Here is a 25,900-nt window from a genome sequence, read left to right on the forward strand (position 1 = left end):
AAATTAATTTTTTTTGCATGTAAACCAACCTAAATATGTGAAATTGCATGAATACCCTCAGAAGATAATATATAACCTTATAAATATTTCTTTTTGCATATCAACCCATTAAGAGTATTTGAATAAGTTTTAATTTTAAACCGCTAATTTCTTGACGGCGGGATATTTATAAAATTTCAATATCCACACCCCCCCCCCCCCCCCCCCAAAAAAAAAAAAGGAAAAAATTCTCCAGATTTCAACTGAATGCAGGATATCTAAAATCCATCCTTTCCTGCATCATTTTTTAGGATTAAATATTTTTTTTTAAATTTTCGGTATTAAATAATTTTGATGTACGGACCAGAGCAGAGAGCTCGTGAGCATTTCTTCCCCAACTCTTTTATTTTTCTAGTTAACAAATCACTATCCTGCTGTCATTGTCTGGGATTCCAAATAAAAGGTAGAAGAAGAGATCGGGAGATTGGTGAACAGAGTGCTTGAAGTTACCATGGTGGTGTAATACAAATTTATTGAGATAGTTGAAATTGAGTTATCAGGACTAAAGATATCACCACCTGAAAATTAAGCATTACAATGTGTTGATCCATTAAGAATTCAGCCTGCCGTACCTGTAAATTCTGCATCCATGACCTCTTTTCCACCATATCAAGTTGTGTCAGTAATTATCCGATAAAAAAATGATTTAATAACATGATAAGAGCATCCACACAACCCTTCCAAACATAGGGGCCAGAGTGGAAGGACGGTGAATGCAAGACCGGATCTCAGACAAAGACAGTTTAAACTTCAAAGAAACCCTGTTGATGTCATAGGAGAATATTTCAGTATCTGCAGGCTGACAGTAAAGGTGACATCTAGCAGCAGCCAGCTCCCCTTAAAGTATAATTTGAGATTCCACAGGGATTCAATCCACCCGAAAAGTTCCATAATTTGTATCGTGGATCTGAGCCTGTGGTTATGGAGAGTAGGATACAGCAGAGTGGATAGCATCTTATTCTGATGCACAATGGTGCTTTCTCACTACCAGTTTAGTGGTTATCATTGGACCCTGTTATCTATGTGAGCTGAAGCACAACACATCCTGTCAGTCCATGCATCTGAAGGAGGTGAAGTTGATGACACTAATATATTGAAACAGATAAAATATAATGTCATATATTAAAGATAAATCTGCTAACAAGGTCAGAAAGCTAATAATATTATTATCACATATTGACAGTCCCAACACAGTAAGACCATAAATAACTCTAACTGGACTACTCATTCTACTGGGTAAGGTGGAAATCTTATCTTCAAAACACATGCCCATCAGATTTTGATGTCTTTGATCATTAATCAAAACTGACAACACAAATTGCAGCACTAGCCACATAATATTTTCCGGCATATGGCAACTCAATTTACATCAAAAGAATATATTTGATAGCATTTATATGTAATGACTATTTCAGGACTCAACTTTTTTTAAAACAAAGGCAGCGTTTGTGTGGTGGTACCCAAAATTGACAACATAAAGCTCTCTTGTTGTCACAAGCAATTAATTTTCAATTAAATCAAAATAAAGGAAATAGAAATGGAGTGTACTGAAATACGAGTTGTAAATAATCTGGTTGTAGTCTACTGGTAGACTGTCTCGTAAAATAAATGGGTTAGCTGCTTTTCCCAGCTCAGATGCAACTGGAGTCCCTGCCAAAGATGAATCGTCTCGTCCAGTCACCAATCACCAGGAGCCTTGTGCGCCAACTGACTTGCTTACTAGATGTGGTAAGAAACAACACAATAAGAGCATTAGCGCCCACCAGAAGAAGTGCATACAGACTTCCAAAATAATATAATAAGAAGCTAAAATTGCCCTGAGAATTTGGCACAGAATAAAATGGCATGAAGCACGCATAAGAAAACATTAATGCAAATGAAGGAAACATGAATGCCTCATACCTTGCATATATAGAGTACCAAAGCCACTGGGTGCTGTGGCCTATAGAAATCCAGTCTCCGGGCAGCTGTGCAGCCGTTTGTTCTCCACCCAATGGAGCAAATTGACCAAGATGTTTATACCTAATGCCAAATATTAAAAATTAAAACAACAAATAATAAAAAAAAACCAGAAAGATTTTATATCATCCCATTCATAATATCTTGCTAAATCAAAAGCAATTGGGCTTCTAAATTCTCCTAGGGCCTCAAGAAGACCCTCTAGAGACTGTTTTTAAATTTTACTGGTTCTCCCATTTCACCCATTCATACTAAATAACAAGTTAATAAAGTCAATTTGTAGTTCAACTGCGAAATATTTGGAGACACACAATGTAGGGTTTTGCATTTTTTTTATGGACTATGTATCATGGACTCCCCGGAATTAGACCCATCAGACAACTAAATAAAGCACCTCGACCTCTTTAAGATAACAATCTTGAGATTCCAGGTGCTTCTTGCTCTATAGCAAAAGCCTTTACAAATATATTCTTAGACCTAAAATATGAAGTGAATTCACTGTGACTTTAATACTTCATGCCTTAAACTTCTAGTATTTTCTTTTCTTTTCTTTATTTTTTTTTTGTTAGAAGTCAGTGATATGAGGAATCACAATTCTACTGAGACATTTTCTGGTAGTAAAGATATACTAGGTCCATTTCACTGCAATTTTAAGAATGCATGCCTTAAATTTCTAGCATTTTCTTTTTCTTTTGCGGGTAAAAGACAGTGCTCTGAGGAATAAGAATGCTACTAAGACAATTTGTGATGTGGTCTCTCAACCCATATATATATATATCTTCCTCCAATAAATATATACATATATATAGTGTTATGGGGGAATTGAGCCGCCATGCCCCACGTGATCGGCACGCGTATCCAGGAAAGCTACAGCTGCCCTATGATCCAGCACTCCGACCCCGAGTCGGACCTCCTCGGCTCCGCAGCCCGACCCCGGGTCGGCTGCCCTATGATCCAGCACTCCGACCCCGAGTCGGACCTCCTCGGCTCCGCAGCCCGACCCCGGGTCGGCTGCCCTATGATCCAGCACTCCGACCCCGAGTCGGACCTCCTCGGCTCCGCAGCCCGACCCCGGGTCGGCTGCCCTATGATCCAGCACTCCGACCCCGAGTCGGACCTCCTCGGCTCCGCAGCCCGACCCCGGGTCGGCTGCCCTATGATCCAGCATTCCGACCCCGAATCGGAGATCTTTTGATAACGACAGGCTATTCTCCAGAGGCACGCCGCGGCCTCCTGCTCCACTACTCCCTGCAACGGCTGTACCCGATGCTGCCCACGATCTCCTGTATCGACCGTACAAAGCGGAGCTCCACTACGCCCTGCCATGACCGTACCCGGCGCTGCTCCACGACGCCCCGTAACGGCCATGTCAGTGGCCATTCTATCGTGCCCCACGACGACAAACCCCCCTGAGAGACCTCCCAGCCAGGCATATATGCGGCTGGGGGGAGAAGGGGGGGTAAGCAATACCTCCCAGAGCACTCTCTCCCACTTGTGATTATCATCTCTCCTCCTCCAATCTCCTCTGACTTGACCGTCGGAGGGCCATCACCACCCTGGTGGTGGTGCAAGGCCTGTTTGCAGGTTCCTTGGCGGAAGGTGGAGCGCAACCAGCACCAACCAAGACAACTCAGGCGGAACCCCGTTCACACCGTCGTGTCAATCGTTCTCGGTTTGGACCACCAGCAACAGTTGGCGCTAGAAGGAGGGCTACCGAATCTCAGAACGATCGTAATGGCACGGCGAGGTGGTCGCGGAGCTTCCAATGCTTCCGGTCGCGGAGCCTCTCGCGCCTCTGGCCGGGAGGCTGCTGCGTCCCCAACACACTCTCAGCAGCATTCCACCGCTTCTCCTCCCATTCAGACGGTCGAACCTGCTCAGTTCGACCAGCTAGCCCAGCAGGTTCGCACCCTCGCGGAGGCAGTGCAGAATCTGCAGGGTGTGATCTCTCGGGTGCCGCAGCGGGCTCAGGAGCCGCTGCTCCCCGAGCACTCGCCTCTTCCTCACAACCCGCGCTCCTTCCTCTCCCATGGAGAGGAGCGCCGGCGCGGGGAGGATTCTCGAGTGCGGTCCATTCTGCCAGGACCTTCTCATCGGAGCTGCGCGGGGTACGAGAGGCGGACCCGGGCGCGTTCTCAGACACCCCAGTCCTCGAGGGGCCCGCACTCCAGTCGGTCCCCCTCGCGCCGCTCCTTGTCTCCCACCCACCGGTCGCGCTCCCTGGACCGGCGGGTGGACGATCTCCACAGACAGCTCCAGGTCCTGAAGGGCCACTCCAAAGATCCCTTCGCCGACTTGGAAATCTCCTCCCAGCCGGCGCTTGCCTCAAGGATCCTGCGAACCCTAAACCCGCCGGGGTTCAAAATGCCGGCGATCGAACCCTACGACGGGGCGGCGGACCCACGGGACCACGTGGAGAGTTTCAGGACTCTTATGCTCCTCCATGGAGCATCGGATCCTCTCCTCTGCAAGGCCTTCCCGGCGACCCTCCGCGGCCCGGCAAGGGCGTGGTTCGCCGGCCTGGAGGCTAATTCCATCCAGTCCTTCCACCAGTTCACCCGTCTCTTCATCAGCCATTTCGCCGTCAGTAGCCGGCGAAGACTGGTCTCCGACTCCCTCTTCGATGTCCGGCAGAACGAGGGAGAGAGCCTGCGGGATTATCTCACCCGCTTCAACAAGGCAACACTGGAGGTCCGGAATTTGAGCCAGGAGGTGGCTCTCTCAGCCCTGAAGCGAGGCTTCCGGAAGGGCAGACTCACCTTCTCCCTGGACAAACGTCTGCCGCGGAGCTTCCCGGAGCTGTTGTCTCGGGCAAACCAGTATGCAGACGCCGAGGAGGCAGCCTCCCACCGGAACAAGGAGGCCGCCGAAGCCCCTCTAAAGCCCGGGAAGAAAAGGCGAAAAGAGGCACCCCAGAGGAGGAGCCCGACGCCTCAACGCCGGCGCAGAAGCCCGTCACCAGCAAGGAACCACGGCGCCACACGCCCTCGTTCTCCGCACCGACGCTTCAACCGGTACACCCCACTCCTGGCCCCCCGGGCCCAGATCCTCATGGAGGTCAAGGGGCGGGAGGACCTCCCGGTCCCGAGGCAGATGAAGAAGATCCCTGGGAGGAAGCCTTCTCGGGCGTACTGTGAGTACCACCGAGACCACGGCCACGATACCGAAGACTGCTTCCAGCTTCGGGACGAGATCGAGGCTCTCATTCGCCGAGGACGTCTCGGTCGATATGTAAACGACCGACGTCCCCCCGCAGACCCGCGTCCAGCCGACCCGGCCCCTCAGGAGCCTCGGGAGCAGAATCGACCCGTTGCGGGAGTGATCCACACCATCACTGGGGGCTGCTCTCGGCCCGTGAGGAACGCAGGGGGCTCGGCGGAAGTATCAGGAGTGGCCGTCGCGAAGAGGCAGCGGGTCGGAAATGTAATCACTTTTTGTGATGAAGATGTAAAGGGGGTTCAGACTCCCCACGATGACGCCATGGTGATCTCTCTCACTATGGCGGACTATGATGTAAGGCGTGTTCTTGTGGATAGTGGAAGCTCAGCTGATATTTTGTATTACGAGGCCTTCCAAAAGATGGGCTTTCCCCGACAATTGTTGCACAAAACATCCACCCCCCTCATAGGATTCACTGGAGACGCTATCTCGGCCGAAGGTGTCATCGAGCTGCCTGTGACTGCGGGCATTGCACCCGCAGAAGCCACGGCGCGGCTCGGGTTCTTGGTCGTCCGTGTCCCCTCGGCCTACAACGCTATCCTCGGACGACCCGGACTGAACGCCCTTCGCGCGGTGGTTTCTACCTACCATTTGCTCATGCGGTTCCCCACAGCGGCCGGGATTGGAGAGGTCCGAGGTGACCAGCCGACCGCACGGCAGTGTTTCCTAGCAACTCTCAAAGGGAAGAAGCCCATGGAGGCCCTAAGCGTCGAGTCACTTGACGCCAGAGACGAAGTGGCCTTGCGGCACGGGGAGCCGGCCGAGGGCGTAATCGAAGTTCCCCTCGAAGAAGGCCGCCCGGACCGCACGGTCCGGGTCGGTGCCAACCTCGACTTGGAAGCTCGGCTCCGGTTAGTGGAATTCCTCCGAGCCAATGCAGATGTGTTTGCCTGGTCGGCGGCCGATGTACCTGGGATCGACCCGGAGGTCATTTCTCACGCCCTCAACGTCGACCCGACCCACCGACCGGTAAAGCAAAAGAAGAGACACTGTGCCCCGGATCGGATCAGGGTGGTCGACCAGGAGGTAGACAAACTCTTGGAGGCAGGTTTCATAAGAGAGGTGAGCTACCCCGAGTGGCTGGCAAACGTCGTACTTGTCCGGAAGGCGAGCGGGAAGTGGAGGATGTGCGTCGACTACACCGACCTGAACAAGGCGTGCCCCAAGGATAGCTTTCCGCTTCCACGGATAGACCAACTGGTCGACGCGACTTCCGGATATCAGCTACTGTCTTTTATGGACGCCTTCTCCGGCTACAACCAAATAATGATGGCTCCACAGGACGAGGAGAAAACTGCCTTCATAACAGACCGGGGGCTGTACTGTTACAAGGTAATGCCCTTCGGTCTGAAGAACGCTGGCGCCACTTACCAGCGCCTCGTCAATAAAATCTTCAAGGAGCAGATCGGCCGGAATATGGAGGTGTACGTGGACGATATGCTGGTAAAAAGCCGCCATGCAGACCAGCACATTGCAGATCTGGAGGAGACTTTCACCACCTTGCGAAAGTTTCGCATGAAGCTAAACCCAGCGAAGTGCGCTTTTGGTGCTTCGGCCGGGAGGTTCCTCGGTTTCATTGTCAACCAGCGCGGGATCGAGGCCAACCCGGACAAGATCAAAGCCATCCAAGATATGTCCCCTCCGACCAAAGTGAAGGAGGTTCAGGAGCTCGCTGGAAGGGTCGCCGCGCTCGGACGATTTGTGGCAAAGTCGGCCGAACGCTGCCAACCATTCTTCAAGGTGTTGAAGCGCCCAAAAGACTTCCTCTGGACGGCCGAATGCCATGCGGCGTTCGACCAGCTCAAGGAGTACATGGCGTCTCCTCCCCTGCTGTCCAAGCCGCAAGAAGGGGAGATGCTCTACCTTTACCTGGCGGTCTCCCCAACCGCAGTCAGCGCAGTACTGGTTCGGGAAGAGGCAAGACTTCAGAAGCCTGTATACTACATCAGCCGAGTCCTCCGGGATGCCGAGACGCGGTACACGAAGGCTGAGAAGATCGCCTTCGCGCTGCTGACTGCGACCAGGAGGCTTCGCCCCTATTTCCAGGCTCATTCTGTCACTCTTTTGACCGATCAACCACTGCGGCAGATTCTCAGCAATCCAGAGAATGCGGGACGGCTGGTGAAGTGGGCAGTAGAACTTGGTGAGTTCGACATCCGCTACCAGCCCCGACCAGCCATCAAGGCCCAGGTACTCGCGGACTTTCTCGCTGAGTGCACTGTGCAGGAGGCGGAACCTAAGCCGCCGGAGACACCCAGCCTCGATCTCCCGATCTGGACGCTCCACATTGACGGATCGTCGAACCCTGAAGGTGGAGGGGCTGGGCTGGTCCTCACCAATCCCGATGGAGTGATAGCCGAGTATGCCTTGAGGTTCGGATTTCCAGTGACCAACAATGAGGCGGAGTACGAGGCCCTAGTCGCGGGACTCAAACTCGCCAAGGAGCTCGGCATCCGGCGTCTGAAAGTCTTCACCGACTCCCAGCTGGTGGTCGGGCAGGTTCGAGGGGAGTTCGAGGCGCGGAGCCCGACCATGCAGAGCTACGTCCGGAAGGTGCAAACACTCATTCCCGACCTCGGCAGTGTTGACATTCAGCAGGTCCCGAGGAGCGAAAATGCCAGGGCCGACAGGTTGTCCCGCCTAGTGGACGCAGACGCGCACAACTTGTCGAGGGCAATCTACCTGGAGACCCTGGATGCCCCGAGCATTGACGGGGCTGGAGCGGTGATGGCAATTGATCCGGAGCCGTCTTGGATGGACCCGCTCGTCGCCTACCTCGCCGAAGGAATCCTCCCTGAAGACGAAGATCAGGCCCGGCGGCTTGTAAAGAAGTCCGCCCACTACGTACTTTATGAAGGGAGGCTGTATCGGACCTCGTTTACCGCCCCCCTCTTAAGGTGCCTCCGCCCCGCGGAAGCGGCCTACGCCCTCGGCGAAGTCCACGAAGGCATCTGCGGATCGCACTTGGGGGCTAGGTCCTTGGCGCATAAGATCATGAGGCAAGGCTACTATTGGCCGACCTTGATGGAGGACTCGAAGGACCACGTGCGGAAATGCGACGCCTGCCAGCGCCACGCCAACGTCCAGAGAGTCCCCTCTGTCCCCTTGGCGCCAATCACCGCGCCCTGGCCCTTCGCACAATGGGGAATGGATATCCTCGGACCATTCCCCGTCGCTTCGGCCCAGCGGAAATTTTTGATTGTCGCCATCGACTACTTCACCAAGTGGGTGGAGGCAGAGCCACTGGCCACCATCACGGAGGCACAAGTCCGGAAGTTCGTGAAGAAGAACATCATTGTCCGATTTGGAGTACCTCGGGTCCTCATCTCGGATAACGGTCGACAGTTTGATAACAAGCACTTCCGGGACTTCTGCGAGGAATTCGGGATCGAGCATCGGTTCACATCCGTGTCGCATCCCCAAACCAACGGCGAGGCCGAGGTCACAAATCGGACAATCCTCCAAGGTATCAAAGCGCGGATCGGCCGGACGGGGCAAGCTTGGGTCGAGGAACTCGAGAATGTCCTTTGGGCGTATCGGACCACACAACGGACTCCTACTGGAGAGACGCCTTTCAGCCTAACCTATGGCACGGAAGCCGTTGCCCCCGTGGAGCTCGGACTCCCCTCGCCTCGGGTGGCCGCGCACCGACCCGAGGCCAATTCAGAGCAACTCCGAGGGAACTTGGATCTCTTGGAAGAGGCAAGGGAAATGGCTCAGGTACGGATGGCAATGTATCAGCAGAGGGTGGCCCGGTATTACAACTCCAAAGTCCGACCGAAGCTTTTCAGAATTGGAGATCTGGTGCTGAGGCGAGCTAAGGCATCTCAACCTACGGAAGGTGGGAAGCTAGCGCCAAATTGGGAAGGCCCGTATAAAGTTCGTTGGGTAAACCGACCTGGCTCCTACCAGTTGGAAGCCCTAGATGGCCGAGAAATTCCAAGGGGCTGGAATTCCGCTAACCTGCGGATGTATTACCAGTAGAACAACAAGGCCAGAAAGACAATTTAAAAAGGACGATCCGGGTGACGTATACCCCTAGGTCCACGTGTCTCCGCTCGCGCCCAGGCCGCATCCTCCTCGAAGAACCCGCGTATCGCGGCCGCTCAACTAACACTCCTCACCAGCAGCAACTGGCGATCCGATTTCCCAGGTAACGCATTAATTAGCGTTTAATACCCTTCTCGTGTTCCCCCCAGGCAACGCTTGGAGGAGAGGAGAAACACGGTCGCGGCTGGGCACAGAGAAACCCCGATGGGCGGCGAGCGACAAGTGGCCGACCAACGAGTGGAATGTCCCGAGGCTCGGCCCTCGGATGCCTGGCTAACCCGATGATCATCCCGGGAGCAGACTAGCCGGAAGCCCCGACCGGTCGCCTCGGCTTGCGCCAGCCTAGGCCGACCAACGAGTGGAATCTCCCGAGGCTCGGCCCTCGGATGCCTGGCTAACCCGATGATCATCCCGGGAGCAGACTAGCCGGAAGCCCCGACCGGTCGCCTCGGCTTGCGCCAGCCTAGGCCGACCAACGAGTGGAATCTCCCGAGGCTCGGCCCTCGGATGCCTGGCTAACCCGATGATCATCCCGGGAGCAGACTAGCCGGAAGCCCCGACCGGTCGCCTCGGCTTGCGCCAGCCTAGGCCGACCAACGAGTGGAATCTCCCGAGGCTCGGCCCTCGGATGCCTGGCTAACCCGATGATCATCCCGGGAGCAGACTAGCCGGAAGCCCCGACCGGTCGCCTCGGCTTGCGCCAGCCTAGGCCGACCAACGAGTGGAATCTCCCGAGGCTCGGCCCTCGGATGCCTGGCTAACCCGATGATCATCCCGGGAGCAGACTAGCCGGAAGCCCCGACCGGTCGCCTCGGCTTGCGCCAGCCTAGGCCGACCAACGAGTGGAATCTCCCGAGGCTCGGCCCTCGGATGCCTGGCTAACCCGATGATCATCCCGGGAGCAGACTAGCCGGAAGCCCCGACCGGTCGCCTCGGCTTGCGCCAGCCTAGGCCGACCAACGAGTGAAATTTCCCTGAGGCTTGACAACCCTCAGATGCCTGGCTAACCCGATGATCATCCCGGGAGCAGACTAGCCGGAAGCCCCGACCGGTCGCCTCGGCTTGCGCCAGCCTAGGCCGACCAACGAGTGGAATCTCCCGAGGCTCGGCCCTCGGATGCCTGGCTAACCCGATGATCATCCCGGGAGCAGACTAGCCGGAAGCCCCGACCGGTCGCCTCGGCTTGCGCCAGCCTAGGCCGACCAACGAGTGGAATCTCCCGAGGCTCGGCCCTCGGATGCCTGGCTAACCCGATGATCATCCCGGGAGCAGACTAGCCGGAAGCCCCGACCGGTCGCCTCGGCTTGCGCCAGCCTAGGCCGACCAACGAGTGGAATCTCCCGAGGCTCGGCCCTCGGATGCCTGGCTAACCCGATGATCATCCCGGGAGCAGACTAGCCGGAAGCCCCGACCGGTCGCCTCGGCTTGCGCCAGCCTAGGCCGACCAACGAGTGGAATCTCCCGAGGCTCGGCCCTCGGATGCCTGGCTAACCCGATGATCATCCCGGGAGCAGACTAGCCGGAAGCCCCGACCGGTCGCCTCGGCTTGCGCCAGCCTAGGCCGACCAACGAGTGGAATTTCCCTGAGGCTTGACAACCCTCAGATGCCTGGCTAACCCGATGATCATCCCGGGAGCAGACTAGCCGGAAGCCCCGACCGGTCGCCTCGGCTTGCGCCAGCCTAGGCCGACCAACGAGTGGAATTTCCCTGAGGCTTGATAACCCTCAGATGCCTGGCTAACCCGATGATCATCCCGGGAGCAGACTAGCCGGAAGCCCCGACCGGTCGCCTCGGCTTGCGCCAGCCTAGGCCGACCAACGAGTGGAATTTCCCTGAGGCTTGACAACCCTCAGATGCCTGGCTAACCCGATGATCATCCCGGGAGCAGACTAGCCGGAAGCCCCGACCGGTCGCCTCGGCTTGCGCCAGCCTTGGCCGACCAACGAGCGGAATTTCCCTGAGGCTTGACAACCCTCAGATGCCTGGCTAACCCGATGATCATCCCGGGAGCAGACTAGCCGGAAGCCCCGACCGGTCGCCTCGGCTTGCGCCAGCCTAGGCCGACCAACGAGTGGAATTTCCCTGAGGCTTGACAACCCTCAGATGCCTGGCTAACCCGATGATCATCCCGGGAGCAGACTAGCCGGAAGCCCCGACCGGTCGCCTCGGCTTGCGCCAGCCTTGGCCGACCAACGAGCGGAATTTCCCTGAGGCTTGACAACCCTCAGATGCCTGGCTAACCCGATGATCATCCCGGGAGCAGACTAGCCGGAAGCCCCGACCGGTCGCCTCGGCTTGCGCCAGCCTTGGCCGACCAACGAGTGGAATCTCCCGAGGCTCGGGCCTCGGATGCCTGGCTAACCCGATGATCATCCCGGGAGCAGACTAGCCGGAAGCCCCGACCGGTCGCTTCGGCTTGCGCCAGCCTTGGTCGACCAGCGAGCGGAAGAATTTCCTGAGGCCTAACCCTCGGATGCCTGGCTTAGCGCCGGAAGAATTCCCTGAGGACTAACCCTCGGATGCCTGGCCTAGCGCCGGAAGAATTCCCCGAGGCTCGGGCCTCGGATGCCTGGCTCAGCGCCGGAAGAGTTTCCTGAGGCCTAACCCTCGGATGCCTGGCTTAGCGCCGGAAGAGTTTCCTGAGGCCTAACCCTCGGATGCCTGGCTCAGCGCCGGAAGAGTTTCCTGAGGCCTAACCCTCGGATGCCTGGCTTAGCGCCGGAAGAATTTCCTGAGGCCTAACCCTCGGATGCCTGGCTCAGCGCCGGAAGAATTTCCTGAGGCCTAACCCTCGGATGCCTGGCTCAGCGCCGGAAGAGTTTCCTGAGGCCTAACCCTCGGATGCCTGGCTGAGCGCCGGAAGAGTTTCCTGAGGCCTAACCCTCGGATGCCTGGCTCAGCGCCGGAAGAGTTTCCTGAGGCCTAACCCTCGGATGCCTGGCTTAGCGCCGGAAGAATTTCCTGAGGCCTAACCCTCGGATGCCTGGCTTAGCGCCGGAAGAATTTCCTGAGGCCTAACCCTCGGATGCCTGGCTGAGCGCCGGAAGAGTTTCCTGAGGCCTAACCCTCGGATGCCTGGCTCAGCGCCGGAAGAGTTTCCTGAGGCCTAACCCTCGGATGCCTGGCTCAGCGCCGGAAGAATTTCCTGAGGCCTAACCCTCGGATGCCTGGCTCAGCGCCGGAAGAATTTCCTGAGGCCTAACCCTCGGATGCCTGGCTCAGCGCCGGAAGAATTTCCTGAGGCCTAACCCTCGGATGCCTGGCTTAGCGCCGGAAGAATTTCCTGAGGCCTAACCCTCGGATGCCTGGCTTAACGCCGGAAGAGTTTCCTGAGGCCTAACCCTCGGATGCCTGGCTTAGCGCCGGAAGAATTTCCTGAGGCCTAACCCTCGGATGCCTGGCTTAGCGCCGGAAGAATTTCCTGAGGCCTAACCCTCGGATGCCTGGCTTAACGCCGGAAGAGTTTCCTGAGGTTTAACCCTCGGATGCCTGGCCTAGCGCCGGAAGAACTTCGGGAATCAAAAGTCAGCAAGAAGCAACCAAGAGCTAAAAAAAAAAAAAAAGAGGACGAGGGCGAGATGAAGAAATATTCAACGTGCATTAATTTTCAGGGCCGAGGCCCATACAATTGGGCAAAACGCCGACATACAAAAATAAAAAAGACAATGGAAGGTACAAGAGGTCAGCTTGGAGGAACTCCCGAGTCGGGAACGCCGGGCTCGTCAGCGGGAGGTAGGGAAGCAGCAGGAGAACCAGCAGGCGATGGCGCCGGAGAGGAGTCCAGGAGGGAGATCTCGCTCAGGTCAACTTCGGGATACTTAGCCGACACCCTTGCCAGGCCCTCCTCGAAGCCCAAGGTGAAGGCTTCGGCCCCCGCGTCCGACGCGTCATGGACAAACTCGTCAGACTGGCGATAGGTCCGCACTGCCTCCGACATATCATGGGCGAACTCGGCGGACTGGCGATAAGCCTCTACCGCCTGACGCCCGATTTCCGCCCTCTTCTCGGCCAGCTCCGCCTCAGCTCGCTCCATAATCTGAGCCTTGGCCTCCAAGACCTTCGCCACAATCCGGCCTTCGGCCTCAGAGGAGACCCTCAGCAGATCAGCCTGAGCCTCTTTATGCTTCGCCTCGGTAGCAACCCGAGCGGCCTCGGCTTCCTTCAGGCGCGAACGGAGCTCTTGGACGTCCGTGCATGACTTCTCCAGGGCCGACTCCAGTTCGCCTAGTTTGGCTTCAAAAGAGCGGATTCGGTCGCAGGCGTTGTCGGCAGACCGCTGGGCCTTCTCCCACCGCTCTCGATAGTCCGCGATCTTCCGGGACTGCTTTTCAGCCCGTTCCTCCGCCTTCTTGACCCTGCTTTCGAGGCCCGAGGCAGCTTTGAGTTGCTCCCGAGCCTCTGACAGTTGCTCCTCCAGGGCGGCGAAGCCGAGTGCCCGCTCTTCGGCCTCCCGGAGCCTCGCCTCGAGGTCCCCGGTCGTCCTGCCTGCCGCAGCCCGGCCTCCCTCTTCCATTGCTTTCAGCCGGTCCTCGGCCTTCGCCAAAAGCCCCGCCTGTTCCTTGTAGCACTCCTCCAGACGGATCATGTACTGGGCGAGCTAAGAAATAGGAAAGATAAGGGAGTCAGGCGGAGAACAACAGAGCCAATAAATGGTGAAAGACGGCCAGAAGAACACTCACCGACATGAGACAGACGCAGCTGGCGGCCCCAACGTCAGAGACATCCAACTCCCGGACCCGCCGACGGTCCTTCTCCAGCAACACTGTTTCGATGAGATTTCGGGCGCCATCGGTAGTGAAGGCAGACCCCGATTTCTCCCCGGAGCTGGATGGTGGTTCTGCAGCCTTACCCTTATCCATCGCCTGGGGAAGAGTCCGACTGATCGCGCTCGGGGCGGGGGTCGCCCCAGGAATTGATAGGGTCCCGCTCGGCCGGGGCCTCGGCGCGTCCCTCCTCGAGTCATCAGGAGCCGACCGAGTCGAAGGCCGGGTCGGGGACCGATCACGTCCGACCCGTCCGTCTTGAGCAGGCTCAGGTGGCACCTCCGGAGTAGCGGCAACCTTACCACCGGAGGGCTGGTACAGCGTCAGCTGCCGGTCGGTGCCCACGACATCTCCCTGACCGGTGGGCCCGGACTCGTCGGTCGGCATCGGAGGTATCTCCTTACGGGACTTCTTCGCCGGTGGGGCCCCGCTCGGAAGAGCTCGTTTCCTCCTCCGGACTGCTTCCAGCAGGGACGCCCTACCAACAGCCTTCGACTTCACCGACCGCATGACGTCGTCGACCTCTGCAAGAAGGACGGGATGGTCAGGGACTGAGAAACCGAAAGGAAAAAGGAACGAAAGAGAAGAAAAGAGCTAAAGAAACGATGGCGGACTCACGGTCGGTGGGGACCGAGCTCAAACCGACGTTCACCAAGGTATCCTCAGAAATGAGGCGGCCCACCGGGGGAAGCTGGCCCTCGGCGACCAACCCCTTCAAGGCGGCGACGCCCTCGGATTCCTCCCTCGACAACTTCGACAGGCCAATTGGGGACTTCACCGGCGTCCCCCAGATTGCCCTGATTTCCCAGGAGGGGTCTGCATCAACGAAAAAGAAGCGCTCCTTCCAGTGGTGAATGGAGGTAGGACCCTCCTTGACAAGGCCGCACCCTCGCCGCGCTGCGAAGCACCACCACCCTTTGTCCTGGGGGTGGCCGCTCAGGCCGTAGAGCTCCCAGAAAACGTTCAAGGTGGCGGGAATCGCATGCAAGCGACAGAGAACCTGGAAGACCGTCAGAGCACGCCACGAGTTCGGCACCAGTTGCGTCGGTGCCATTCCTAAACCCCGGAGCACCTGTAAGACTAGGTCTGAAGGGGGAAAGCGGAACCCGGCTTGGAGGATGCCCTCATTGATGGCGATCTTCCCTCGGGGAGGATGAGACATCCTCTCCTCAGGCCCTGGGAGCGTGACATTGCAGGCCTCGGGAAGGTGGTACCGAGCCACAAATCCGTCTAAGTCCTCGGCGACCAGTTTTGATTTGATGCTATCTGCTCCCACTTCGCCCATCCCTAATGGCCAATCTACGGTCAGGACGGGGTCAAGAAGGAGGAAAAGGCCGGAACGACTGGGGTGCACTAGTACAAAAAGAAAAAGTATGAAGAGCTCAAAGTAGAAGAGTGGAAAACTCACTTGAAGAGGAGGAAGAACGGCGCCGAGAGCGTCAAAGGAAAAGCAAGCGAACGTTTCGGCGGCAACAACGGTAGCGCAAAGGAGAAACTCGAAAATGTCCGTAAAGAAGAAGACGGACGGGGGAGGGCCCCCGATTAAATAGGCGAAAGGGCAAGTGACACCTCGATGACGCCAGAAGACGCCTGGCCGCCGAAGGGTCGCTCGCACCCCAAAGGCGAATCGACACCATTAAGGAAGGATGTCCGCCGAAATCCTCAGGTTGCCAGGTCAGCAGCAACCGCCATACGCCATAAAGAAGGCGGGAAGCTTGAAGCGCGCGCGCCTCTCCGAAGGATGGCGGCAATCTCGAAACATCACTCCCTTCACCTGTTCCCCTTCTGGTTCCAGGCTCGGAAGTGGGGGGCTACTGTTATGGGGGAATTGAGCCGCCATGCCCCACGTGATCGGCACGCGTATCCAGGAAAGCTACAGCTGCCCTATGATCCAGCACTCCGACCCCGAGTCGGACCTCCTCGGCTCCGCAGCCCGACCCCGGGTCGGCTGCCCTATGATCCAGCACTCCGACCCCGAGTCGGACCTCCTCGGCTCCGCAGCCCGACCCCGGGTCGGCTGCCCTATGATCCAGCACTCCGACCCCGAGTCGGACCTCCTCGGCTCCGCAGCCCGACCCCGGGTCGGCTGCCCTATGATCCAGCACTCCGACCCCGAGTCGGACCTCCTCGGCTCCGCAGCCCGACCCCGGGTCGGCTGCCCTATGATCCAGCACTCCGACCCCGAGTCGGACCTCCTCGGCTCCGCAGCCCGACCCCGGGTCGGCTGCCCTATGATCCAGCATTCCGACCCCGAATCGGAGATCTTTTGATAACGACAGGCTATTCTCCAGAGGCACGCCGCGGCCTCCTGCTCCACTACTCCCTGCAACGGCTGTACCCGATGCTGCCCACGATCTCCTGTATCGACCGTACAAAGCGGAGCTCCACTACGCCCTGCCATGACCGTACCCGGCGCTGCTCCACGACGCCCCGTAACGGCCATGTCAGTGGCCATTCTATCGTGCCCCACGACGACAAACCCCCCTGAGAGACCTCCCAGCCAGGCATATATGCGGCTGGGGGGAGAAGGGGGGGGGTAAGCAATACCTCCCAGAGCACTCTCTCCCACTTGTGATTATCATCTCTCCTCCTCCAATCTCCTCTGACTTGACCGTCGGAGGGCCATCACCACCCTGGTGGTGGTGCAAGGCCTGTTTGCAGGTTCCTTGGCGGAAGGTGGAGCGCAACCAGCACCAACCAAGACAACTCAGGCGGAACCCCGTTCACACCGTCGTGTCAATCGTTCTCGGTTTGGACCACCAGCAACATATAGATATATATGGATGCGCTCAGATCCATTTAGATCTACATTAGATGCTAGAGATCCCACATCGATGATCCGAGGCATTAATGTGGAATGTCTTCTAAAGAGGTCCTTGATTGTTGGACAGAGAAAGTTCACATGGAAAGATTTAAAGATAAGAAGAGTGAAATGTGATTCTGAAAATTCCTGCTCAAAGCAGAGATATTTAATCTTGTGATTTTAGAAGTTCTTGAAATCTAAACATCCCAGAGCTAAACATTCAGATTAGTAATTTCAAAAATCATAAAATTCAGGATTTTGCAAGACATTGAAACCAAATAATTAGAAAATGTGTAAATATTCAGATATATAATATTTGATCAGCTACAAGAAAGTCTAAAAAGGTGTTCAATGAAAAGGGATACAAATTCATATGCTGCTTCTTTGTTTTAACTTAAGTACATAAAGCAACTATCAACACAGAAAAAACAGAAGCATGAAGAAAATAGATAGCTACCGAAAGGGGCGAAACCGATGACAACCCGATCCTCTGATACGAAGAGGACCTTCAGGGTATTCTTCACAGATCTTCATCTTGTTAAAGCATTGAGCGAGATAATTACCTTGTTGTGCAGCAACCTGAAACACCATGACATGGGAGAAGATTTTGCAGAATCTTCCAGGGGATGCTTCTCACAAATAAATTGTAAAATCTCTTTGCTCCAGTTCTGTCATCCACATTAGTTATGATAATTAAGAAAATTACCTGAGCTGTTGCAGGAAGCATCTTGACCTGTGAATCCACATGAACAAGAGCTTTCTTGAACTCTTCTATGTCCAGTTCTTTAGATTCTTTGAGGGGATTGCCTTCTGAATCCCTCAGGAGATCTACAAAGTTCTTCATTTGTTTACTCTTCAGATAAAGTTCCACCTGAGGATACCTTTCACAGATGTCATCTAGAACATCTTTGATTTCTTTCAAAGTTAATGTTCCAGAACGATCCACATCTGCAACCCTAAAAATTTCAGAGATATCTTCCTGAAAATATTTTTTAATGAAGTAGGTATCAGTAACCAGAAATTATTTTAGTTCATGAATAAGATACACTGCATGTAACAAAAATATGTCAATTCTCAGTTACAGTAGAATAGCAGCCCCCCTTAACTAGTGATTTTAATTACTTCTCTGACATTTTCATAATTTGAAATCCTAAAGAGGGCCTCTTGAGCTAGAAAGTATGCATACAGAATTACAGATGATCAAACACTTCAAACTACGCCTTCAAACAAACAATCTGGTCCTCGTAGAGGTATTTAGGTATTTAGTACAGGATTGCTGAAGATGATATCTAATTTGTATAAAAAAAATCTCTCTAGTTATGACATGTGTAATAGTCGGATCATTCAGATTGCAAATAATTGAAAGTTTAGACAAAATCACCTCAAACAGATGCGATCCCAAACTGAGGGCTTATCTACTTGCTAACAAAATAATTTTAGCAAAAGACAACAGAGTAACCAGTATTAGGTTGCACATACCATGACCTTTCTTTGGCTTATAGTGGCACAGTCACCAAGTGCGTAAATCCCATCACAATTACAGACTCTGAGCCATTCATCAGTTGCTAATACACGCCTATTTGCCTAAAAATATGAAAACAAATTTGATTTGAAAAACCAAAGAGCATAAGTTTTGAATAAGCACCAGTTTGTATATGTTGCACAAACCAATTTCACAAAAACTTTAGAAGCATAAGTCTAAAACATTCAACCTGACCAACTTGTTTCATGAAGTCCAATATGACAGGACGGGTCCCAATACCAGTAGACCAAACAGCCATCCCATAGGGTACGTTTATCTCTCCAGTAGCTGCATTTGTCATAGTGATGGCCTTATCAGTCACCTTCACAACCCGAAAATTTGTTTTCACTTCAATACCATCTCGCTGGAACTTCTCTTCAGCAAATTTAGTGATTCTTTTGTCAAACCTATATCATCAATGCTACAACATGTGAAGACAAATTCTGGATGCTAGATGGGGGACTAGTTTAAAAAGAAGACAGAATTTGCAAAACATGTGAAATAAACAAAAGGAATTTTAACAATTTCAACAATACAGTAGAGGACATCTTTTCATGTATGATTCTTAATTATATGGCCATATCAAAATTTATGCCTGGCGCCATCTGGGACTCCATCAATCAACATAATCAAAGCCCTTACACATCAAAAAAGGGAGTCAGCTGTGGAGCACAAATCCAAGCTGAGAAGGCCTCGCGGAAGGAATAAGAAAACTTGGCGATCAGAAGTCAACCTGATGTCAACCCTATATTTGGTGTCAAATTGCTGGCCAAGGCAGATTTAGGCAAGAGGTATCAATCTGATACTCCATGAAAGCAGCATTTACAAGACTATGCCAGTATGTACCTAATGATCATCATCAGGGAGTGTTTGGATGGCAGTAAATAGAAATTCAGTTGACCATGTTTTTTCTAAAGATTCAGATCATTAGATAGAAAAGGCAAGAAAGATCCTGCAGTTAAGTTTTGATATATGCCAATCGACACCAGGGAGATGTTGAAATTGAGTTGAAAACTCGAAGGAGGAAGGGTATGTCGATGCAACTGATTGTGGCGAGATAGAAATCCTATTACAGCACAAACGACGATAGGGGTTGGAATCTAAAGGAAGCGGTGATTTGCAAGCCAATAGGCTCTCAATAGGGTGAATGGTAACTGGAAGAAGAGCAGGGGCAGGTCACTCTCTTCTAAGGCCAAAAGCACCATCTTGGCTGACCAATCCAAGGATACAACTCTCACATGCTCACTCACAAATCCTAGGAACCCATCAAAAGGAAGGAGAGAGAGAATAGAGAGAAGGATAAAACCCATAAGAATAATCTCACTAAGCAATTACTCAAAAATCTCAAGAATTATTACAATAAGATCTCTAATGGAGACATTTTGTACAAGAGGACTCTTTTCTTCAACTTTCTAATGGAGGATTCCAAGTTCTATTCTAACTTGAAGAATCCTAACTACTAATATTTCTAATAACACAAAACAATCTCAAAAAGAAAGTTCACAAAAATCGAAACTCTCTAGAGTTTACTAACATCTAGCTTTTCTATCTAAGATAGGAAAATAACTAATCAAAAACTAGTTATGTCCCGAGACCCGTGCATACGAGGCCTACAACCCATGCGCCAGAACTCATGACCTATGCGGCGTCACATGCATCCCAGGCATTCCGGCGTCACCTATAGACAACACTACAACTAGAACCAGAAGTACTGAAGCAATTTCCAACTATGTCTAGAAATAAAATATCAGTTTATACGCAAGATACAATAGTTGAGTAATACAAAACTATAATGAAAGATGACAATACTAATAAAAGTAGACATTAAAAAATTTAGGGCAATTAAAATTGGGAAAGCCCCAACTCAACATTATGTAAGTTGTTTACTTCCAAATTGAATTATTACAAGGTTTTATATTTATTATGAAGAAAACCCTTCCACATGCTAGTTTGATTTATTACTTACAAAGCCACAGTGCAGATTGTTCTAGTCATGTGTTGAGGAAAATCAGATTATTTGCCACAAAGCAGCAATGAAACCAAATTAAGGTCTAGTCGTCAGCATTAGATACATCCAAATTGAGAACAACTTGATGGAGATTCATTGACATGATGGTGGACATGTGCAAAAATGTCTGAAGAAGACCTCACAAGGAGAGGTTGACATATTTTTGTCAATACGAGAGGAGTACCTTGAACTTTTGCCATAAAAATCAGCAGTTGTTTTTCTTATGCTTATTACCGGCAACTGTATCAAGATGGTATGTATTTTCATGTAGTATTAGTGTGCTTGAAAATTCTTACCACAATCAAGTCGTTTTAAAGGAATTTCAGCAGAATTTCATACTATCATTCAACTAACTGCCCTTAAATGTTGTAAACCATCTCAATGGCATCCGTTCCTCTTATTTATTAAACAGAAATGCAAAACCTTCCTTTTATAGTGCCATTTTTAATGGAATTATAGAGCAATCTTGGTGAGTAAACTTTACAGCACTGGTGAAAACTAGGAATTAACAGCTTTCATGCACTTGATAAACAAAAGAAATCTATACTTTCAAATAACAAATAGGAGAAAGAGATCCTACAGGCCTCTAAATTAAACAAAACAAAGGAATCAAGCACTTTAGAAAAATGATGAATTGAAAAACAGAAAATATAAGAAGCATCAAGAGTTACATGCACATCCAGTTTCATGGACTCCCAGTGATATGAGGAATCAAAAAAATGCAGTAAAAGGTGTGATTGTACCAAGTTTGCTCTTACATGGTTAAAATATGCTCGCCAGCCTCAACTACTGATATTCTCACTAAGTCTTTAAGGGTCGGATACAACTTAGCCAGATCTTTAGTGACAAAGTCATGCAACTCTGCAGCAAATTCCACACCAGTTGGACCACCACCAACAATGACAAAATGAAGATTTTTCCTTCTCTCTTCTTCACTAAGGTTCGGAAGACAGGCCTTTTCAAAACAGTTCATCACACTCCTTCGAATTTTCTGAGCATCCTCTACTTCCTGCACGAAGACGTCTACTTTTGTTAAAAATACATTTTCACTGAAGATGAACTTTAACAATCAAAAGGAGGAAAAGTCATGAATGCAGGGGCTGTCACATAAAACAAGTAACAATGGCGTATTTCTCCCCAAAACAAAAGGTAACAATGGCATAATGTGGACCTGATCGTTACATCCACAATCAGCTAACAAAAATCAGATGATATGGTAAAGGAATAAGGGAAAGGCATATTGCAGAGAGAATTTGCATAAAGGATCTTGACATGTGAGGTTCCATCTTGCAGTATGCTGAAGACCAACTAGTTCTGAAGTTTGCAAGTGTCATATTTATTCTTACTAACAAACATTAGTACACTTCACTATCATTTTATGGTAAAGAAATAAAACCACATAGTTGTCTCTTTTCCTTTTCCCTTTTTATTGAGAGAGAGAATAACCATATGGGAATTTTTCTTTGCTGACAATGGATAGGGGCGCACCTTCAGAAAATGACAATGCTCCACCACACCTGGGGTGTTAAATGTATTCGGCTTAGCACCAAGTGCAATAACCAAGTAGTCATAATCGACTGTAAATTCACCATTTCCATCCCTGTTTGTTCCGATATTAGATCGGCAGTGAACCTTCTTCTTTACTGGATCAACATTAAAACATTCAGCTTCCCAAAATTTAACTCCACCATTCTGCAAAGAAATAATTGAACAGCTCTGTTTTAATTCATCAACTGAGGGAAATTATTTATTAAAAGAGATAGGTACTAAGTAAAACTCAAGTATGGCAGCATAATAACTTTCGTCACATCAACATCATTATGAAAGGATCTCGACTCCAAGATATTTTCTTTTCTGCTTGTAATCAACAAAATTAATAAATATGTTACATAAGAAAGACCTTGCTGCTTATAATAAAATCCATCCACTCCTACCTTTTTGACGATATTGCGTATTGGCTCAACAATGCTACGTGGTTCCACTGTCCCACACGTGACGCTTGGCAGCAAAGGAGTGAAGGCAAAATAATTACGAGGTGATACCACCTGCACGTCATACAAGGAGGCATCGACATTTTTCAAGAAACTCATGCCAGCCCAGCCAGTTCCAAGGACTACCAACTTTTTCTTGCCAGAGACTTGAGATGATTCAGCAACATGGTCTGATTTTGCATCGGCATATGCCACAATACCTCCACTGCTGAGAGAGGAGAAAATAAGTTGTAAAAAACGTAAGCAAGAACAAAGGACAGATCTGACAACATGCAAAATTATAAAGCTAACGAAATATAACAGATTCGAGCAGGTTTTCTTTTGAAAGGCTAAAAATAGTGAAATCAACGACAATGATATAAAGCTTAGTATTTACTTTCAACAAAACAACAGAAAGAAATATCCAGTCAGGGCCATTTCGCAGTAGGAAAACGAATAACTTGAAGATTCTATACACTACAATTTAAACTAACTAAAATGATGATTTATTTTCAGAATTTATCGGTCTCCTCTCTCAACTTTGAAACCAACAGAAGTTAGTTTGAAAGTGCCTCTGCATGCTGTTTTCTTCTTTTACAGGCTGGAAGTGATAAAACTCTGCGAGATTCATCCTATTGTTAAATTCATCTTTGAACCACATCAGCCTCATTTTGCTTTATATGGAAGTGACAATTAACTGCCAGATGCCTTTGCTCAAAATCATACTCTTCAATGTGATAGCTAACAATTAAATTTACCTGTCATCTGCAAGTCATTACTATAATTATTGTAGAAAGGCACCCTTTGCAATTGAAAATCTGCAACAAGCAGCAAGAAAGAACACATGGAATGATATTGAGTGGAAAGGGAACTGTAATGGATATCTAAATAAGGATAGAGATGCCCATTTTGTTATTTTTTCTAAAGGGTGTAGTCACAGGGATTTCTTCTGTACTGATTAATTCTTCAACTATGAACTCCATTACTGTCATTAAGTTTAGCCACTTACAGATGCTACCTGCTTTTTGGAATATAACAACCTCCTAACAAAATGGTAACGAACGTCACTGTCTGATTCGTACTCACCTGCAAAAGTTAAATGCTTGAACAGAGAAATTATTTTTGACATACTTCCCAAATCCCAATCTATACTCATCTGCAAAAGTTCAATGCTTGAGCAGAAAGATCATATTTGATATTAATCCAAGAACCAATTCGGTGTGCTTTTTTTTTTTTTGCTTAAAAGAATGCTACATGACATACTGGACAACAATTACTACAAACCTACTTCAAAACATAGACTGCAAACTTCAAAAGACAAATTTAGATGATCCTAGATATATCATACATAACTGAATAGTGTAATCCGCTAATAATCCTTTCACTCCATATACAAGAAAATTGTCATTCACTGGAAATAGAAAATCATCTGTAGGAAATAAAAGCTCAGATACAACCTACATCTCGGATGATGGATGAGAGAAAGGGGATCTCTCATAATCTTTGAACAATCACCACAATCCTCTATTAAACAAATACTGAAGCTACCTTGTGGCATAATCAACATATAATGGGTAGATCTGCTATTGGGCTGTGCCTGCACGAGCAAACGAAGAATTCCCACACCAGGCCTGGAACGCTGATCTGAGCAATATAAAACCAGGCCCTGCAAGCCAGCCCACTTCAGCCTCGAGCCCTCGATCATTAATGGGCAGCTAAACCCCTTCCTGGTCATAAAGCATGAGCATGCTGGTCGTGCAGAAACTGTGGTTAGGTAATCATTTTCCAAAATTTGCAAACTAAAGGCAATATTAGGTACCACTCAAGAAACTGCAGAAGATGCCTCATGGGAAAATTCATGACCATTACAAGTTGCGGATTTTTCTCCATCTTTATTTCCATCTAATTGATAAAGTATCAAAATACTGAATCACATGGCATAGAAATTATTAATCCTTGAAAAGCTTCCCTCAATCGATTCTTGTTAATTTCCTTAAAGATTATATAAATCTTGGCCTTTCTTGTCACAAATCCAAGCCAATTCTTTATCAAGTGCACTGCCATCACTCAATCCGTACCATCAACTATCTGTTAGTCCATGTTTTCGATTAACATATTAAAAAAATCTCGGTCAGTGATGCAAGCAAATCTTGTCCTCAGAATTTCAAAGGATAGCATAACCAAGCTAGGATTTCTTTACAAATATTTCTCATTAATCATAAATTGCACGTAACAATCACAAAGCACTTCAACAAGGCATCCTCTTCATCTACTCCCCAAACCTTCAACAAACAAACATAGAAATAACTCCGCCTCATGGCAAGTTTCCATTCATTGTCACGGATCAATAGTAAAAAGTTGCCCACGCTAACATGAATCCCTTCCTAACCATTCAGAAAACAATATACCTAATCATAACATACTTTCGACTTGAACAAACAATTCTTGATCCCCTAGGTTTCACCATCATATACAAATGAAGTTTATTATAAAAAAAAAAAGAGAGAGAGAAATAAGATCCATGCATGACATTTATTTGAGATTGCTAAGTTCCATCAATCACAACAAAGTAGGGAAAAAGAAATTAGAAAACATAAAAATGGATTCTACTACCTTCAAACAACGTAAGCAAACGATTCAAGACATACTAAAGAAATGTAGGAGCGAAACGCTGAAACAAGCACAATAACTGAGATGTGGAGATAAAATAAGCAGAAATCCCCAGCCAAATCGCATCAAACGAAGAGAAAAAGTAATGCTGACATCTAGGATTCAAGAAAACCGAATCAAAAAGCGTAAAAAGATCGAAACAGAGATAAGCACGATGGACAAAGGAAGATCGAAAGAACCTGACAGCAAAGACAACGATCAGCTTCGAGAAGGCCGGACTCCGATTGAGCGCCTGCGAGGCCCGATCGAAGAAGGATGACGCGAACCTCATCGTCCCTCCTCCTACAAGAGATCTGAATCCAAAGAGAGAAGGAAAGGAAAAAAAAAATGGAAGGAGAAGCAGAGCAAGAGGGGAGACGGAGAGAGAGAGAGAGGAGAGAAGGTATGGCGGTTTTAGTGGTACGAGGAGTATTTAGAGGGGGACACGCGGCCCCCAGCGAGAGGTCCAGGAACCGGTCTTTTCGCCTGGTTTTTTTCCCCAGGTCTTTAGGTTTCTAATGCGAGGGCTTATAATGCATTCTATGATTTTCGGAGTTGCACCCGTTATGTACCTTAAATGGAGCCAGATTGTTGGAGAGAAAGTGAGTCGAAGGGGAGAGAAGGTTTTAAGAACCGTAGGGGTTATGTTATCACTTGCCTTGATGGCGTGAGAGCGACGTTTTGGGGTTTGACTCATCAAACGGCAAGGTTAGAGTGCCCGCGGAGTTGTAGGAGAAAACGGCAAGGTTTCCATGATGAGCGAATGTTACAAGGACAAGGATTTCGACCCAATAGGAGCTAGATCAATAGTGGGTCCCGCAGAAAGTATGCTGAGGGGTTTCTTTTGGGTTTCGAAATAGGTGTGTGTAACTCGTTATCTCCAGTTTTCCTGGAACGGGAGAATGCTGAAACAGCGA

General features: G+C 50.2%; 2 protein-coding genes across 3 annotated transcripts; both read right to left on the reverse strand.

The window, feature by feature from the left end:
* Nucleotides 1–1,402: 1,402 nt before the first annotated feature.
* Nucleotides 1,403–25,451, reverse strand: LOC103714769 (external alternative NAD(P)H-ubiquinone oxidoreductase B2, mitochondrial-like). 2 transcript variants are annotated; one of them, XM_088704470.2, is made up of 10 exons: nucleotides 25,184–25,451; nucleotides 22,299–22,560; nucleotides 21,853–22,056; nucleotides 21,123–21,373; nucleotides 18,547–18,763; nucleotides 18,314–18,418; nucleotides 17,541–17,813; nucleotides 17,292–17,413; nucleotides 1,942–2,061; nucleotides 1,403–1,758 (listed from the first exon to the last, which is right to left on the reverse strand). In XM_088704470.2, exons 1-10 carry the CDS (start codon nucleotides 25,273–25,275, stop codon nucleotides 1,671–1,673), a joined length of 1,734 nt encoding a protein of 577 aa, XP_088560596.2. In that variant the 5' UTR covers nucleotides 25,276–25,451; the 3' UTR covers nucleotides 1,403–1,670. The 2 variants fall into 2 exon arrangements, with proteins under 2 accessions (XP_088560596.2, XP_008800394.4); XM_008802172.5 differs by having other exon boundaries at nucleotides 22,299–22,563.
* Nucleotides 12,848–15,927, reverse strand: LOC149752896 (uncharacterized). The gene is made up of 2 exons (XM_089925438.1): nucleotides 14,650–15,927; nucleotides 12,848–14,555 (listed from the first exon to the last, which is right to left on the reverse strand). The coding sequence occupies exons 1-2, from the start codon at nucleotides 15,314–15,316 to the stop codon at nucleotides 13,891–13,893; spliced, it is 1,332 nt and encodes a 443-aa protein (XP_089781564.1). The 5' UTR covers nucleotides 15,317–15,927; the 3' UTR covers nucleotides 12,848–13,890.
* Nucleotides 25,452–25,900: the final 449 nt, after the last annotated feature.

The sequence above is a fragment of the Phoenix dactylifera genome, chromosome 9, assembly GCF_051530095.1.
Source record: "Phoenix dactylifera cultivar Ajwa chromosome 9, Ajwa_hap1_PhDact_Kaust_v1.1, whole genome shotgun sequence".
NCBI classification, from domain to species: Eukaryota; Viridiplantae; Streptophyta; class Magnoliopsida; order Arecales; family Arecaceae; genus Phoenix; species Phoenix dactylifera.